The sequence below is a fragment of the Mastigoproctus giganteus genome, chromosome 14 (genome assembly GCF_048544385.1).
Source record: "Mastigoproctus giganteus isolate SK-2022 chromosome 14, ASM4854438v1, whole genome shotgun sequence".
In the NCBI taxonomy this organism is placed as follows: Eukaryota; Metazoa; Arthropoda; class Arachnida; order Uropygi; family Thelyphonidae; genus Mastigoproctus; species Mastigoproctus giganteus.
In genome coordinates this window covers 18,954,641-18,971,486 of record NC_143588.1, presented here as the reverse complement: position 1 = coordinate 18,971,486, position 16,846 = coordinate 18,954,641, and the positions used below count along the sequence as shown (strand labels likewise).

The 16,846-nt window shown below is 37.5% G+C and overlaps 1 protein-coding gene across 2 annotated transcripts in view; it reads right to left on the bottom strand.

Moving 5' to 3' along the window:
- Positions 1–597: 597 nt before the first annotated feature.
- Positions 598–16,846, bottom strand: part of LOC150075002 (irregular chiasm C-roughest protein-like) — a 162,420-nt gene continuing 146,171 nt past the window's right edge. The window contains exons 10-12 of one of the 2 annotated variants that reach the window (XM_090388638.1): positions 9,736–9,766; positions 2,825–2,978; positions 598–1,381 (exon numbers count right to left, since the gene is read on the bottom strand). In XM_090388638.1, the coding sequence (XP_090244764.1) occupies positions 1,205–1,381; positions 2,825–2,978; positions 9,736–9,766 (362 nt within the window). In that variant the 3' untranslated portion in view covers positions 598–1,204. Of the gene's footprint in view, positions 1,382–2,824; positions 2,979–9,735; positions 9,767–12,132; positions 12,201–16,846 lie in introns of those variants that run through there. The other variant, XR_016547876.1, reaches the window with a different exon arrangement.

Below are 16,846 nucleotides of genomic sequence, written 5' to 3'. Positions count from 1 at the left end.
AGTTTGTCACCTATAATTAAACTTACCAGTGTTAAAACATAATGGAAGGTTTATCCATCATGATCAAGGTGGGAAATTTATAATTTATTTATGGCCGTTTTCAAACGTATAAACACAATTTCCTATTAATTTTGAAAGCTACTTACTAATTTATAAATATTTAATTATATAAATCATGCAATCTTTAAGCTCATATGCATGAAATATTCAGAGACTCGAAAATATATTCTGACATTTTTAATTTCAGTGTTCTAGTGCAATGGAATCAGATTGGATTTTGTCTGTTGCATAAAGTATTTTTGTTTGTGATGATTTTGCCAAAATGAAAGAGAAAATACAGCAGTTATAAGAAACAAGAGGTTTTAACTAAATCTATATTAAAAGATTTATTTTTTTCCTCTCTTCCATAAAGGAAGGATAACATTTTAAATATCCAGTTCTTGTAGTGGATCAATATTTTACAATCTTTCATGGTACATGCGCCTTTTTAACTTAAATATACAGCTTTTTATTACAGAACCTTCTCATATGTTTAAAAGTTCGAAGATAACAGAAAGAAATGAGTTATTTTACTCATCTTGAGTGTTGGTTTTTTGTTTTTGTTTTTTTAACAAATTCGTCAGTCTTTTCTCTACACGATATAGCAATACTGCTGGTTTAATAAGATGTAAGAAATCTGCAATTAATAAAAATTGACAAGAAATATGTATGCACTTCGTGAGAAAGTCCGTTTACAATGGGGGAATGAAAGGTGGTGAAGGAGGGGGGGATCGTGTGCAGCAGCAGCTCATAAATTAATTGGTGAAAGGTACTGGTTGTAGAATCAAACAGCGATAATCACAGTTTCAGTAGTGTACACGAACACTCAATCGTTCATCACAATATTCTGATTAAAAATATAGTTGATTTTGGTCTTAAATAATTCATCCGAGGCCACAAATGAAGGAATGACTTCAATGGACATCCTACTGTGAGAGTGGTTGACTCACACACAGTGGAGTACTTGGTTAGGCTACAATGACGACTTTACATAGTTACATAAACACTCAAAGATTACCTGGCTAATATTTACAGGTGAACAGGAAAACAAAAATGAAACGAGGAGGAATGTATCTTATAACGGTTCATGCATTTCTTTGGTATTTTAATAACGTCCTCTTCTGTGGCTGACTCTTTTATCTGTTGTTTTTTTCATGTCTATGCACTAAATATAAGCATGGTCCATTTGTTTATTTTGGAATGAACTGTCTGAATATCTTCTGGAATCTTTTTTTGAAACACTGATACTGTGATTTGCTTCTTGAACATCTGGGTGCTGAGGAGAATGATCGAAGTTACAATACATAAGGCTGCCTTTATCGTTGTTGGCCCCACAGGCATGCTGACCAAGAAATAAAAAGAGAAAGGTTATCAGGATTTAAGATTCAATATTTGTTAATTTAGAATATTCTCACATTATTTATATCAATAATATAAACTTGTAAATATAATTATACGCTGGCTTCTCGTTTTTTGTAGCTTACACTGACTACTTATTCGAAAACGTTTAGTCGGATTTTCATCCAGGTACTGGTTCCAAGTGTACAGGGTGGTTGTTATTGTCCGGCTATTATTACTAATGGCGAAGTACTTGGTTCTATCCTACAGGTGTTCGGGATTGAGACTTTCTGGAGTTCCTTGTAGGCGTTCTCTGGCAGGTTTATTGCTGCTTGGCTCTTGTGTAGGGTTGACACGATGATCGTTACTTGTTCCGTATACCACATTTTGACCTCCTGTGTTAGATGTATTCCAGATCTGATCTTCATAGGTTTTCTGGTGGTTGCCAGCATTAGGCACACTATATCGACAGATAGGTAGCCTTTACCATGTTGTGGACGTAGGTTACGTCTGGTCTTGTTGTACTTGATAGTCTTCTCTGTTATTATGGTGCGGCCTGTGGTTCATACTTGTAATAAGGTACACTTTCTTTGATCAACTGGCATTTCCACGCTAGCTTCTGATGTATTATCCAGGCGACTTGGTCGTGTCCATGCGTGTACTCAGTCTGTGTCATCACCCCAGCATTTTGCGGTGACGTTGTTGGTTTCTGAGGTCAGGTGCCGTCATCTATCATTCCAGGTTCCATGGCGATGTATTTTCTATAGTTCCTGGTGTTGATTACCTGGTTTTGAATGTCAGGCATGAATCCTTCGGTCTTGGGAAAGAATGTCCCGCTCGTGAGCTATTCAATGGAACTCATTTTATATGTTCTTTATGGAGGTCATTGTAGTGTCTGCCATAGAGTGCCTTCTTTGCATATCTTCCTTTCTTCCATATGGGCGAGAATGGTCTCTTTGCTTAGACTGAGTCGGGTATGCCGCTTGTTTGGAAGAGTGGCGCTGTGTTTTTCTGGAAGTAATCATTCAGGTTCTTAATCGCTATTTTTTTTTTCTTCTGTTGCTCGATGAGGTCTGTCAAGCCCCTTCCTCCTTCTTTCTGAGCTATAGTGAGTCACTCCACGGCCAACTTTGGGTGCTGTTGGCGGCTGTTGCTCATCATTGTCCTGTTCTTTCTCATGATCGCTTCCAGCTCAGTGTTAGCCCATTCTATGATCCCGAAGGCGGCCGTTGAGAGACTGAGTGTTATTATTATGAAACGTTTTCTCCTTTATGGGATTACTGTTATTTCTTAGTATCATCCCTAAATTAAATGTAAAGTATTTAAATTTGTAATCTAAAATTCAATAAATAGGATTCTGCAGGACTTCGAAACGTATAACTAATATTTCCTACAAAACAGAGTAAATTCGATTCAGTACGTGTTTAGATAACAGTGAATAGCCTACCGTTATGCTGTCTTTCTGGAATGCTTCTTCGCTAACAGTGGAGATAGTTGGTTTATGAATACATGAACGGTACTTATCAACGGCCATATCTCCAACCCTTGTGTTCATGACGTCATTTTGCTGATTCTCCGCTGGACAGCCATTTTCCACAACACTAAGATAAATAAAGAAAACAACAAACGGTTAGAACAAGGTGACTTAAAGCAACAGTTCTAAAATATGTGACATCAAAAAAGCATATTCAGGATTTTTGTAATATTAGTAGTCATATATAGTGCAAGGAAGCCACAGGCTTTAGCTGCATTGGCAAAAGAAAAAAATCAACTAGATAAGAAAATACAAATTATCCAGTTTAACTTTGAATTTATTCAAACTGTCAGCCTTAACTACGTGTGGTGGCAACTTCTTCCAGCAATAAACGACTCGCTGGCCACAAGAAAACCACCTACAATCTAATACACCTCAACCCCTGTAATTTGAATTTATGGCCCTAGTTCTGGAATTCTTTATAACAGTGAATTCCACCCTCATTCATTTTAATAATCAATCAGATCACCTCTGGGGTACCCGTCTTAGGACCCTTTCAAGAAGCTCAGTGTCTTTTTTTTTCAAATGAACTGTCCATACTTGACCACAGTATTACAAATGCGGTCTTACCATTGCCGTATACAGTGCGATTATGACCTTCCTATCTCTACAGGATACCCTTCGATAAATCTTCAATAGGACACCATGGGCTTTCCTGGCTGCCTGTTTACACTGTTCAGAAAACTTCATATCTGTCCGTATTATAACTCCCAGATCCCTTTCCTCCTCCAATGTGTGCGCCTCCGTAGCCTGGTGGGAAGGAGCAGCAGTGCGTAGCACATGCTTCTTGATTAGACCGGGGTTCGAGCCCGTCACCACCAAATACGGAGGATGCGGAAAGGTCAGGAATAACCACCGCATATTCCGGAGCAATATGGCCTTAGTTGCTAATGCTCCCAAAAAACCAAATAACTAACAAACAATAACAAATCCTCCAATGTTTTTAAGTCAACCTCCCCCCAAATGTATAATTTACCCCACTCACTTCAAAACAATGTGATTCCAATCCCAAAGAGAAACGCAATCTACTCACTGGAAAATTACCGTCTTCTGAACTCGCTGGCAAAAATTCACAACCGATTAATTAAATATTTTAAGCACTTCATCTGCGACAACCTACTTGGCTTTACAAGGAGTCGATCAATTACCACTAATCTTCTCACTATCTGGCAGCAGGTTATAGACACCGTCGATATGGGAGAACAGGTTGATGTGATCCACACAAACCTAATTAATGCTTTTGACAGTGCCGCACACTATCATCTTGCAAAAAAAAAAAAAAAAACTAAGCCAGTATGGAATACTTGACTCGCTACGTTACAGGTTGATGAGTTACATATCATGTCGGAAACATAGGGTTATCATCGGAAAGGGAATTTCAAGTGAATTTATTCCATCAAAAGGAGTTCCACAAGGATCATCTCTTGGGCCTCGCTTATTCACCATCTTTGTCAATGATCTACCACAATTTGTAGAGGGAGGTGGTATTATGATTTTAATGTTTTCAGATGACATGAAACTTTACTCACGGATCAACAGTCAAGCTAATGTAGATAATATTCAAGCTGCTCTCAACTCTTTAACTAATTCGGTTGCTTTAAACGGTCTGGAGGTAAATCATAGGAAATGCAGATAAATTTCCTTTGCAGGTTCGAGAAAATCTACGATTTTAGTAAACTAATAAATACTACATCAAGGATATTCCGATTATCAGAGTTGCCGATGTTAAAACTCTGGGTGTTATTTGTATCGCTGGATGTGGGTTTGATAAACGTATTAGAAATATATTACTCCAAGCTAAAAAAAAACAAATTGGATTCATCAAACAGCAGACATATAGATTCAAAGATCCTCAGTTCTCTGTGCTTTTATTGAAAGCAACTGTTCCTCCCTGTACTAGAGTTTGCTGCACCTTAAGGAACCCGCACTATACATATTTGATACAGAAAATTGAATGACTACAAATGAAATTCATCCACTATCTTTCCAGACGTTATCCCATTACCTTACTTCGATCTTTAGAAACTCAGCGAACTGTTTTCGAGATCTAAAACTGTTGTACCATATCTTCACTGGTTCAATCTACCTTCCTGATCTTTTATGCCATATTAATCTTCACGTTCCAGCGGTGGCTACTAGACAGAAGACGTCATTCCACATCAGTAACTGTAGGTTAGAGATATCCAAGAATGAGTTCTTTAAAAGAACTATGGCTCTTATGAACAAGTATGATCGGGACACGGCTGTGGACAGGAAACAGTTTCACAGAACTATCTGTAGCAAGTTGGCTGGTTGACAGTTGGATTCAAGGTGACAGTTATGATTAAATAGTATGTATTTTTTGTTCTGTTATACGCTTTAACTGGGCGTACGCCTTTCGTGTATATTATATGTTAACAATAGATAAATAAATTTGTGGGTTGCTTTCCCCAAGTGTAAGTAAGACCTTGCATTTAGAAGCATTAAAACATAGCTGCCACTTCTCTGAAGTCTGTTCGAGTCATCCTGAAGGAGAGCTTCTTGGAACTGATCATTAACGACTCTGCCAATCTTTACGTCATCAGCAAATTTTGACATCGCTCCTTCTATCCCTTCGTCGATGTCATTTATGAAAATGAGAAACAACAGTGGTCCAAGAACCAGTCCTTGAGGGATCCCACTCCTAATGTTACACCAATCTGAAGAATATCCATTAATCACAACCCTCTACCTTCTGCTCTTCAGCCACCCAGTAATCCCAACCTGTTCAAGCTTAGAGTAACCTCTCATGAGGGACAGAGCAAGTGCTTTACTAAAACAAAATAAACTATGTCGAGATTGTTCGCTAAGTCCAGCTCATAATTAATTGTGTTAAAATAGCCTACTAAATTAGTTAAACATGATTTTCCCTTAACAAAGCCATGTTGTGTTCTTTAGAATCCCACATCTATCTAAATGTCTCTGAATTGCAATCTTATTCATTGCCTCTAAGATATTTCTTATCACTGAAGTCAGACTAACCGGTTTGTAATAACCAACTTCACTCTTAGAACCACTTTTATGTATCGGCTATACACTGGCACTTCTCCGATGGGCCGGTAACCTGGGAGAAGAAATCCCCCATCTCCTCCAAGGGCTAAAAGGAGCAACAATGGACTGCGATTCATATCTACCACTAGAGCTCTCAAAATACTGACACCTGTAGAATGGAAAATGATCTCCGTGTTTCGAAAAGAATGAGGAATGCTTCTAACAAATCAAATGCACCAGCTTTTCTGATCATGCATTTATTATCAACTCAACCGGTAAAAAAACTCTGCTTTTGTCATCCAGAGATGTCTCCAAAATACGGCAAGTACACCAAAAAGGATAAAACGACTCCAGTGAGGAGATCTATTAATTAAGACCACTCATGCAAGGCATTCTGTTATTATTAAAATGTCCTCTATAAGAGGAATCCCAAGTGAGTGGGATTTATTGAAAGTCACCGAAGAGAAGATAGTCGTGAAATTAAAACAACAGAAAGTAACTCAAGCAAGGTGAATTATGATCCGGAAGGACGATAAGGTTGTTCCAATACGTAATATTATATTGACCTTTAGTACACCTAATTTGCAGACCTCAGTTAAAGCAGGACGACTACACTGCCGACCTTTCATTTTAAACCATTTTAAGTGCCAAAATTTGGCCACTCTCAGACAACAAGCAGAGGCAAAATTACTTGTCCTAACTGTGGGTCATAAAGTCATTTACAAACAGAATGTACTGCAAAGGCTCCGGAATGTCTAAAATTGCAAGAGCGATCATCCGGCAATTTCAAAATCATGTGACCTCTGGAAAATGGAGAAAAAAGAATACAAAAATATAAGATCCGCAAGAAAGCAAATAAAGTCACCACTCGGAAAAAGCACGTACCCTTCTGCTACACAAAAGTGCCAAGCTGTTTCAACCCAAACAGGTGTCAATTTCGCCTGCTACATCCATTGCAGACTGGGCACAAACCGTATTGCCTATAATCAACCATTTAACCTATTTGAACTAAACAGAAGAATGGATATCGTTTATCAAAACAAAAAAAACAATTGCAGTTCACGTCTGCAAAAAGCGTAAGCTATACCCAGAACAAGGACCTAGATTTAAAAACCATCTGATCCCTCCCTCCCTCTCACCAGTGATCTTCGTTTCCCAAGTTTAACGTTTGACACCTAACTTAACTTCCAGACTGAATACCATCCGAAACAGTGCTGTTCGTACTGTTCTAGGTGGGTTTAGAGCACCTCCTGTCTAGAGTCTGTACGTTGAGGCACACGAACCTCCACATCACCTTAGAAGGAAAATGCTACTCCTCAATTATGCAGCCAAAATTCGGTCTTCCAGCCCATCCCGTTCGACCGTTGCTTTTCAACTCTGAATGGATAGCGTTATATAACAGAACCGACTAAAAATAGACCCACTGGTATTAGACTAAAAGATTTGCTTCACATCTGGAATATTAATTTTGACAATATACTTCGAGACCAATATACCCGATCCACCCTGGTCTGTAAATCTCCCTCACTGTGACAACTATTTTCATCAATAGGGATGAAATTTTTAAACATCTACATAATGGACATGCCCACAATAAATTTTCAGTATTGCATCCCATAATAAAACATCCTTTCCTGTTCAAAACTATCTAGGGATAAAAATCATTCAGTGAAGTTTTGCTGGATTCCAGGACACTTTTGGTATCACAGGTAATGAGAGAGCAGATCAGGCAGTCAAACAATCAAACAGTGATTACCTTACGTGGATTATTTGAAGCATATAAAAAAAGTCTGTACATTTCAGTGGTCAGAAATATGGAGGTCACAAAGGAATAACAAATTGATCCAAACCAGCTTTATGGATTTTCAGCTTCAGAGAAGAAATTCTACTAGCAAGACCAAGGATAGGACATAAGCACTTAACCCACATATTTCTTCTCAAGGGAGGACCCACCTCGATGCACGCATTGTTCATCACCACTTACGGTCTGGAAATAGTGTTAATCTAGCTAAACTCTATACCTTTCTGAAACAAATACACAAATATGAATTCCTGTAATGTCAAACTGGACAAAACTTTATATTATTGGCGAATAATAATATAGGAACTGACACATTTTGGCCTCGGCTGCCCTTGTGGCACACCGATACTTCTTCAATTACTACTTCTCCAATCCAAAGGAATTTCCCTTGAGTCCAAAGATTCCTTCATAATTAACCTCAATGGTTCAATACATTCCCTCGATCTTTCCTTCAAAACGACAGGGTAAACTAAAGGTCAAATGTAGACTACAGCCATTATCAATCCACTGCAGGATGGAAGCCTCCTCAATAATTCATTAGGCGCATTATAGCCAAAGCAGCTTATGCGCCATCAAAACCCCTACAACAACAATCAACAATTCATGTTGAGAGAAATGGACCATAATCTGCCACGCTGGTCCAGTGCGGATTGGCAGACCGACCGTATTTAGCAGTCAGGGGCCTGAACCCCGGTCTACTCAAAGAGAGCGTGCCATTACACTCCCGCTCCTGACCACTCGGCTACGGAGGCCTCCTAACTACAGGGTATATGCCATCGACTCATTGCTAAGTAAACTATAGAAGAGGTTCTACCCTACACGCCCCACCTGAAGTTATTTAGGTTTATATCACAAGCTTTATCCCCTTCTCATTCAGAAAATAGATTTTTTGAAAGAAAATTGAAGCACAGTTAATGCCAAAATGTTGCCCTCCCTCTATAAATATCCGTATGCGATCTTAATTACAAAATTATCATATTGTTCAACCTTTGGAAAATGAACGAAACCTAAGGTTCAAAAGTAACATTATTTGTTTTTCATTAATAATGCCAACATTCCTCTAAAATCTTCCATAAAAACAGCTCATGCCTTTAGAACACATGCCAGTTATAACTCAACCACGTAAGATATGCACCTGGACCTCTATGCGCATGTCAAAGCCAGCTAGCCCTATTATATGAAATGGAGAAGTAATGGTTCATCTCATTAATTCCTTTAGTCAGTGCTCTTACTTGTAGTGTAGCCGTTATAATTACTGTCCTCCTCCAACACCTGATGGAAGATAGCCCAGTTCCAATATATTTTTCTTCATCTGCACCAATGGAAAAACAAACTGGGTAGAATGAATCAAACAAATGGAAATAACACAATTTAAAAACTTAGGGGTAGTGTGAAACCAGGTAATACGCCCCTGTTGGCAAAATACCCAGCCGAGGGGCCCTTCTCTTCTGTCGATAGTGAAACCGTCGCCTTTGTACTAAGTGACCTGGTTGCTAGCGATACGCATATAACTGCATATCGGAACAGCACACACCAAATTCAACCCACACATTATAGCAGTCGTTCGTGGAGACATGGTGGATAAAGCCGGTCCCTCGACAAACTTCAACAGAAACAAAGATTATGTACCCTCCATCTTTAAGGAGGCCATCCAGCCCCTGAGATTAGTCCCCCTGCTATCAGAGTCCCCATGTTGGGCTAATATTGTTCCTGAAGGCTGTAGAAATCATCTAGCTTGGAAATCTCATAGTTGAGCATGATAAAAGGACTAGAACCACAGTCAATTCAACCTGATGTGGTACTACACTTGCGATGACCACTCAGCTTATATCGAGGTTTACGTATACAGATCTTTGATTTCAAAGAATATTTTGCCAAATATGTGTTAATACAGTAACAGTAGCATAATTCTTCAGAGAAGCTAAGGAAGACAATTATATCACCTGAAATGTAACTTCCTAATTAGAATAACTTAAATTTCTCAATCAATCTATTCTTGATCTTTCCAACTTACCTTAGTGTCGATGGTTTATATCCCCTGGTGCCTGTAAAATTAAAAGAATTATCAGAAATAAAGAATTATTAGAAACACAATTTAACATTAGAAAATATTTATACGAAGTGCAAAAGTATTTATGCAAATATTTATTAGCAACGCATTTGCTAATAAATATTTGCACTAAAATCGGTTCGCATCCACCCCATCCCAAGGTGGTTTTCAAATTATACCTATTGACGTAATGGAGATCGGTTACTTTCATTTATGAACGAAATTACAAAAATAGGGATGAAAATCCGAAAACAACGTATGAAAGGTGTGTCCATTGTGAGATACGCCTTCATTTTAGAAAGTTATTCAGTGTAAGAAGGAGCATTAAGGGCGCATGAAAAGTTTCGTATGCAGTGACCTAAGAGGGTCATTGTTCTTTCAAGTTAAAATGACCTGCAGTAATTGATAAGCCACGTACTGAAGGCACGTTTATGTATATAAATTGCATGTGGGTATGAGAAGAATGCATGATTAATTCTATCATGTTAAACTAAGGTTTTCTCTGGGATTATAAATATAATAAGTACGGCCTGTTTGAACGTTTCATCAGCCATAATTAAGAAATCATTACTGAAATATCACAGAAAGGGTATTGGGAAATTCGATAATGCATCATTCAGATCACACGATGTATTCGAGTGAAAGATTGCCCAAAGGGAAGTATTTATTCATTATGAACTTTCGATTTTCGGGAGTTCTCAACCCAATGTGAACTAAAGGACACAAAGAACTAATCGAAAACAGGGTCAAACGAGTGCCAATTATATGAATTATTTATAAATGAGACAATTCGTTATGCGAAATATGCATCAAGTAATACGAAAAATGGTTTTATATCGTTAGGGTTTTTCATCACTACTGCATAGAAGTGGTGTTTTTTTTTCTTACAACTGTAACATCCAGTAAAATAAGATTACTGGATGTTTCTTACAACTGTTTTAAGTTTTTATATCGAACTGTCTGTCTTTCATTGTTTTTATTTTTTATGTTTTCTTTTAATTCGTTAAATTTAAAGCAAGATGTGAATAATACTGTTTTTTATATTTATTGTAAAATATAGAAAAATAATAAGTTACATACTTAAATAATATTTTAAGTTATAGTTATTTAAAATACGATTTTAGTACAAAATAATAAAATTGGTTAGTTTTAGGTACACAGATTACAACACAGAAAATCGAATTCAATAGACAAATGATTAATATACAATTAAATTAATAATTTCACATTGTCAAGATATTGCTAACCACGTTAATGTGAGAATTAACTGTCATAATTGAGAACTGAAGCCGCTTTAAACCACATTCAACCGCGTTAAATCGAAACCTCATAAATCGAGAAATGATTATACTTGGCTGCTTTGCAATTTTTCGATATTCTTGCCTAAAAAAAATCTGCATTAAATGAATTGATCATTGGGCAAACCCGTTATCATTATAGTTTCTGACAATAGTTCCTGGAATATCGTGGAAATAGCAGTCTTTGGTTACATCAAGTTTGCTTTAAAGTTTTTCCTTCCATTCCACCAAAAAGAAATGAACTTTATTGTCCGATAACTCACTTAAAACGCTTACGATAAAGTAAATTTAGTATGATACTGCATGCTTATACACTGCCCTACATTTATGTTGGACAATCGTACATAGTTGGAGAAGGACCAAAAAATATGCTCTTAGGCCTTCGAAGTGTGACTGTGAATACAAGATGTCGCGATGGGTGTAGTTAACAGACTTCCTGCGTGGAATGACAATAGGTCCATACGTGACATTTCAACAACATTGAAGATGCCTAGGTCGGCGCTTGGTGATGTGTTGATCTGCAAATGGAAGGGCTGAACTGGTCGCTGCTTTGAAGGCTGAATATCGGAAAACATCGAGGACATTTTGCAAAAAAATTGGAGGGCAGTGTTTCATAGAGACATAAAACCTGTCATAAAGGTTCAGCGCATGTTATTAGTTTTCGTCTGAGTTTATTTAGATATGCAAGATATGGTAGGGCAGTGGTATTTTGGCATTTTTTTGATTGATCTTTTTTTTTTTTTTTTTGGGTGAGGGATTTAAATTTTTCAATGATACGTCTTCTGATTTTCTTGGGTGTTTCAAATTTGGTTGTATTCATGGATACACTGAAGAATATGCAAATTATTTCCCTACACGCTACAAATTGAGAATTTTCAAAGACATTAAAAAACTCATTTATTTAGACATCTCTTCATTATGGTCTAAATCTTATAAGGGAGAATTAACGTAAGTAATTTGATAATTAAAATCACTTGTGCTTTTTAATTGAGTTTAGTGAGAGTGCGATTGATAGGGAAGAACTTGTAATGTGGCTAATGATATCGGAAACAGTCGTACTTACAGAAGAAATGAGAGTGAAGATACATTTGTTGTGTTCAGAGAGAAGGCACCAGTGCGTTTAGTTGTTGCCTACGAAACAAATTTACCAAATAAATACCTCAAGGAAAAGGCAAGGAAAAGATGAAATGACATAATTAAATCAGCGTACTAAAATTTTAGTATTTATTGAATGCTATTTTCAGTCATGTAATCTTTATCATTTATTAGTACACAATACAATTCAAAATACACACACTTAGATGAATACGTCTATGGATATTGGGGTTCAGTTGAGAATTTATGGTGCAAAAATACCTAAATAATCTAAAAACTAATTTTAAAAGAAGTCAGCAATCCAAGGCATTGCTGAGTTGAATTATGTCTAAAATTTTGTATTAACCCATTTTCTTCTCCTTTTTACTAAACTGAATAAATGCTGATTTTTTTTTTTTTTTAATGTCTAAAAATGGTTTGGTGTATTCAAATATTATTATTTAAAGCGTCATTTTTAGCAATATTTGAATCGCTTTACTGTGTGATTTATACTTTTTAATTAAAAATAAATAATAATACTGAAGATGAGCAAAGAAGACACTCCATGGTAGACACTACAATGACCTCAAACTTGTAGAAGGGGAAGAAATCACCTACGAACCCTTGGCCATACTAGAGATCCCAACCCACAAGCTGTACTAGGAGCGCGCCACAATAACGGACAAGACAATCCCACACAACAGATGGGACATAACCCTTGTCGACAAGAAGGAAAAGGATATCTATCTGACTGACATAGCCGTGCGCAACACTGCCAACCTCCAGAAAACCCACGAGGAAAAGATGAAGTACATGGACCTAAAACAGGAGATCAAAAAGATATGGCATACGCAGCAAGTTACGACCATCCCGATCATCGTGTCAACCACCGATATGGTACCAAAAACCCTACATAACAGCCTAGCAGCAATAGGACTCCCAGAGAACACCTACAAGAACTCCAGAAAGTCGCAATCCTGAACACCTGTAGGATAGTTAGAGAGAGAGAGAGAGAGAGAGAGAGAGAGAGAGAGAATTCTTCGACCAACAGTAACACCAGACATAACAACCACCCTGTGCACTTGGTACCAATAACCCTCAAGGGGTGCAGCCCCTCACTGGGGAGAAATAATACATTAATAAGTAATCGATTTTATTCGACTTTAGTGCAGGTTGAAATCACATTTGTGATTGAACTAAAATCGGTTTTCTATTAATATCCGCAAAATATTAATTTTATTTAATCAATTTATTTACACATTAAATATTAAAATCAAAAATTATCGTATTGATATGTGAAAATTAATCTACAGCTCTGTATTTCTAAATATGGAATTGATTAAAATTTTATACGTTGCGCAATTATTAGAAATAATACATATTTTCAAAAATACGTAGCTTTTTTTTTTTTTTTTTGTATATATCACACATAATTAAACTGAAAACAGGCAGTTATTTAAATATGTACAAATAATTTTGGTCAGTTCACTATTAACATATTTTCCAAAACGGAATCACGCGCGTGCACGAATTTTAATGCAGCTGAACCGTAAGATTAATAGAAATATTTATTTTAAACTTAAGTCTACAAGGAAATTCAGGTTTGGAAATAGTGGGTCATTTTAACAAGGTATAATAATTAACCATTATTTATAGTTATAGTTAACCGCTATGTTAATAATATGCAAATATATTAATCGAGTCTTTTGAGTGATTATACACACAGAATTAATAGAAAGTGATGTATAAATAGCAGTATAAATTCCAGAAGGTAAAGCAGTAAAAAGTACTGAATCGGAATTGGTTTATGTTTCTTTTCACAAGTGACTCTTTCATGGGGCTTTTGTTGGAAGTTATTAAAATTCAAAGTAAGGCTATTCAGTTACGAGGGTGGCTCATGCAAATTGTACTAATGGAAAACGTGTGCTGGAAACTGTCTCGTTATTTATAGGAAAAATAACTCTTCAGGATGCCTTCTATCACCAATACTGAGCATTCTTTTGGCTGTTTACTACTGCAGACTTTTGTAAGACCAGGTATTGCGATTTTCCAAGTTTCTTTTACCTCCTCAAATATTCATTAAAGTAACTGTGAGACTACAAGTCTTCCCCCTCATAGCACGTGAACACCGATTCATTCTCAGTGATATTACAGAGTTATTAAAATTTAGAATAATACTAACATAGTTAACATAGCCATCTTTAATGATAACATTAAAGAAGGCTATATATGTACGTTGCAAATATGTTTGTTAGTTGGTAATAAATATCATTTCTCTTTCGGGGTGGTGGATAATGACTTGGAATTCGCCTCCTCAAAGCACCTCATGTTCTGTGAGGTTCAGGCTGCATTAGGACCTGTATCGTACAACGGAACTTATTTTTATACGTTGTTAAGACTACAAATTGGTTGTAGAAATTTGTAAACTAACTAGAAAACGCCATAATGACAGAGTCAATTAGTTGTAATATACACTCACTGAATTATGACATTTGCCTAATACCGTGTTGGGCCACCGTTCGCACGGATAGCAGCTGCTATTCACCTAGGCATTGACTCTACTATATCTTTGAAGGCGACCGTAGGGATCCGCTGCAGATCCCTACGGTTGGAATAGATGGCGGTTGCGTATCCACAACCACGTCCCGTTCCAAAACATCCCACAGGTATTCAGTTGGATTCAGGTTAGGGGAATTTGGAGGACAATCAAGATGGGTGATATCTTCACAGTATTCCTTGAACCACTCATGCACAATGGGGGGGGCGATGAAACGGCGTCTTGAAAGATCCTGTTTCTCTCTGGGAAAAATGCAACAGGGCAGAGTGCACATGATCTCTTAAGAGCTGCTGGTAGACCTCGCGAGTGAAACGTTGGTCCATATGCACCAAAGGTGCGTATGGACATGTTTTGCTGAAGATCCATACGCACCTTTGGTGCGTATGGATCTTCATGGCAGCAAAACATGTCCCACAGTAAGCAACCACCGCTACCTGCCTGGATAGTGGGCACCATGCATGCTATGTCCATGGTCGTGTTGCTTGCCCCCAACATGAGGGCGTCTGTCGGCGTGTTCCAGCTGACATTTGGACTTATCTGACTAGCACACTCGTTTCCCGTCCTCCAGAGTCCAACCATAGAGTTGTTAACACCATAGCCTTCGACCATGATCAGCGGTGAAGAGAGGGTGTCTAAGTGTATCATTATTGGGATATTGCTCTTGCATTTCCCATATTGCATTGCGATGTGAACTGTCGCACAGTGACCTGGTTGTACGGGTTGAACCCGTACAACGCGCTGCACCTTCGCTCACGAAGAACCTTGCGTAATCCTTTAGAGTTCCGTTGGAGGGAGGTGGTTTGATCCGTTAGACACCACTCTCTGTACACCTTAACTGTCAGCAATCGCCAAGACTCGTAATTTCCAATATGGAGGCTGTTGTTGTTGTTATTTGGTTTTTTAGGAGCATTAGCAACTAAGGCCATATTGCTCCGGTGCGGTGGTCATTCCCTGACCTTTCCGCATGTTCCGTATTTGGTGGTGACGGGCTCGAACCCCGGTCTAATCAAGAAGGGTGTGCTACGCACCCAATATGGAGGCATCCGATGCACAAGTTCCAACAACCATGCCCTTTTCAATCTCCATGGCATCTTTACTTCCCATAACTGCTATTTTATCACTTTGACTTACTCGACAAGATGCAAATTAGCATTGCTCTAGCATACGAAGCTGTTAGGCTTTTTATACTCCGAGTATGTGGCATAATCCATTACGGATGGTGTGGTCACAATTCAGTGATCAATGAGTGCATGTTTCCCCTATAATGATGTTATATTCTGCACAACATTATTACGTGGCAAAGTAAAAATTGATAAAAAAAAATTATGATAGAAATGGAATTCGTGTAAGTTTTGAACTGGTTATAAGGACCGTGAAAATGTCATTTGATGTATTTTGGTTGAGGCAAAAGAAATTCCCGACTACCTTTGATAAATATAATCACAATACATACAGGAGTTGTAGTTTTATAACTTAAACAAACTAATCAACAGAGACTGTTATGAATATACTCCTTAGTAGGATGTTAAACTATTCCCTATTAGCCAAACGGCCATATTGGATTTCTTTGCCCAAAATCATAAACACAAAACCTCGAAAAAGAACAAGTTAAAGTGTTTCAACATCTTTTTAGATTGCGTGAGATTTTACAAGTGTGTGTGTTAGAATTTACTGCAATAATCAAATCTTAGCTGTAGAGAGAGAGAGAATACAAACTATTTGGAAACTTATGTATTAACGCAGGATTGCCCTGCTGAAATATGGTTTCCATATTAAGAAAACAATCAGTATTTAGCTGGCTTTCCTGGTCGTTTACCATATAAATAATAATAAAAAGTGGTTCCAAAAAGTGGGAAGAGTCTTCTTGAGGAAGAAGAAAAATATTTTGATATTAATGTTATTAAAAACACTGATAAAAAAAAAGTAAAATTCATTCTCCATTGTAAGACAATTGATTACTGTTCCTTGGAAGATTCATCCAAGGTCCTTGAGAACCCTGCAAAGAATGACGTCGCCAGTGCAGTTATGTTTTTTATGGTATCCAAAAGCATGTTCCTGTGCAGTTCTCTATAGATTTCTGCAGAACAAAAGATCAGTACAGAAGTTGAGCCCCGCCATCTTGGAGTGATGATATTTAAGTCTAAGG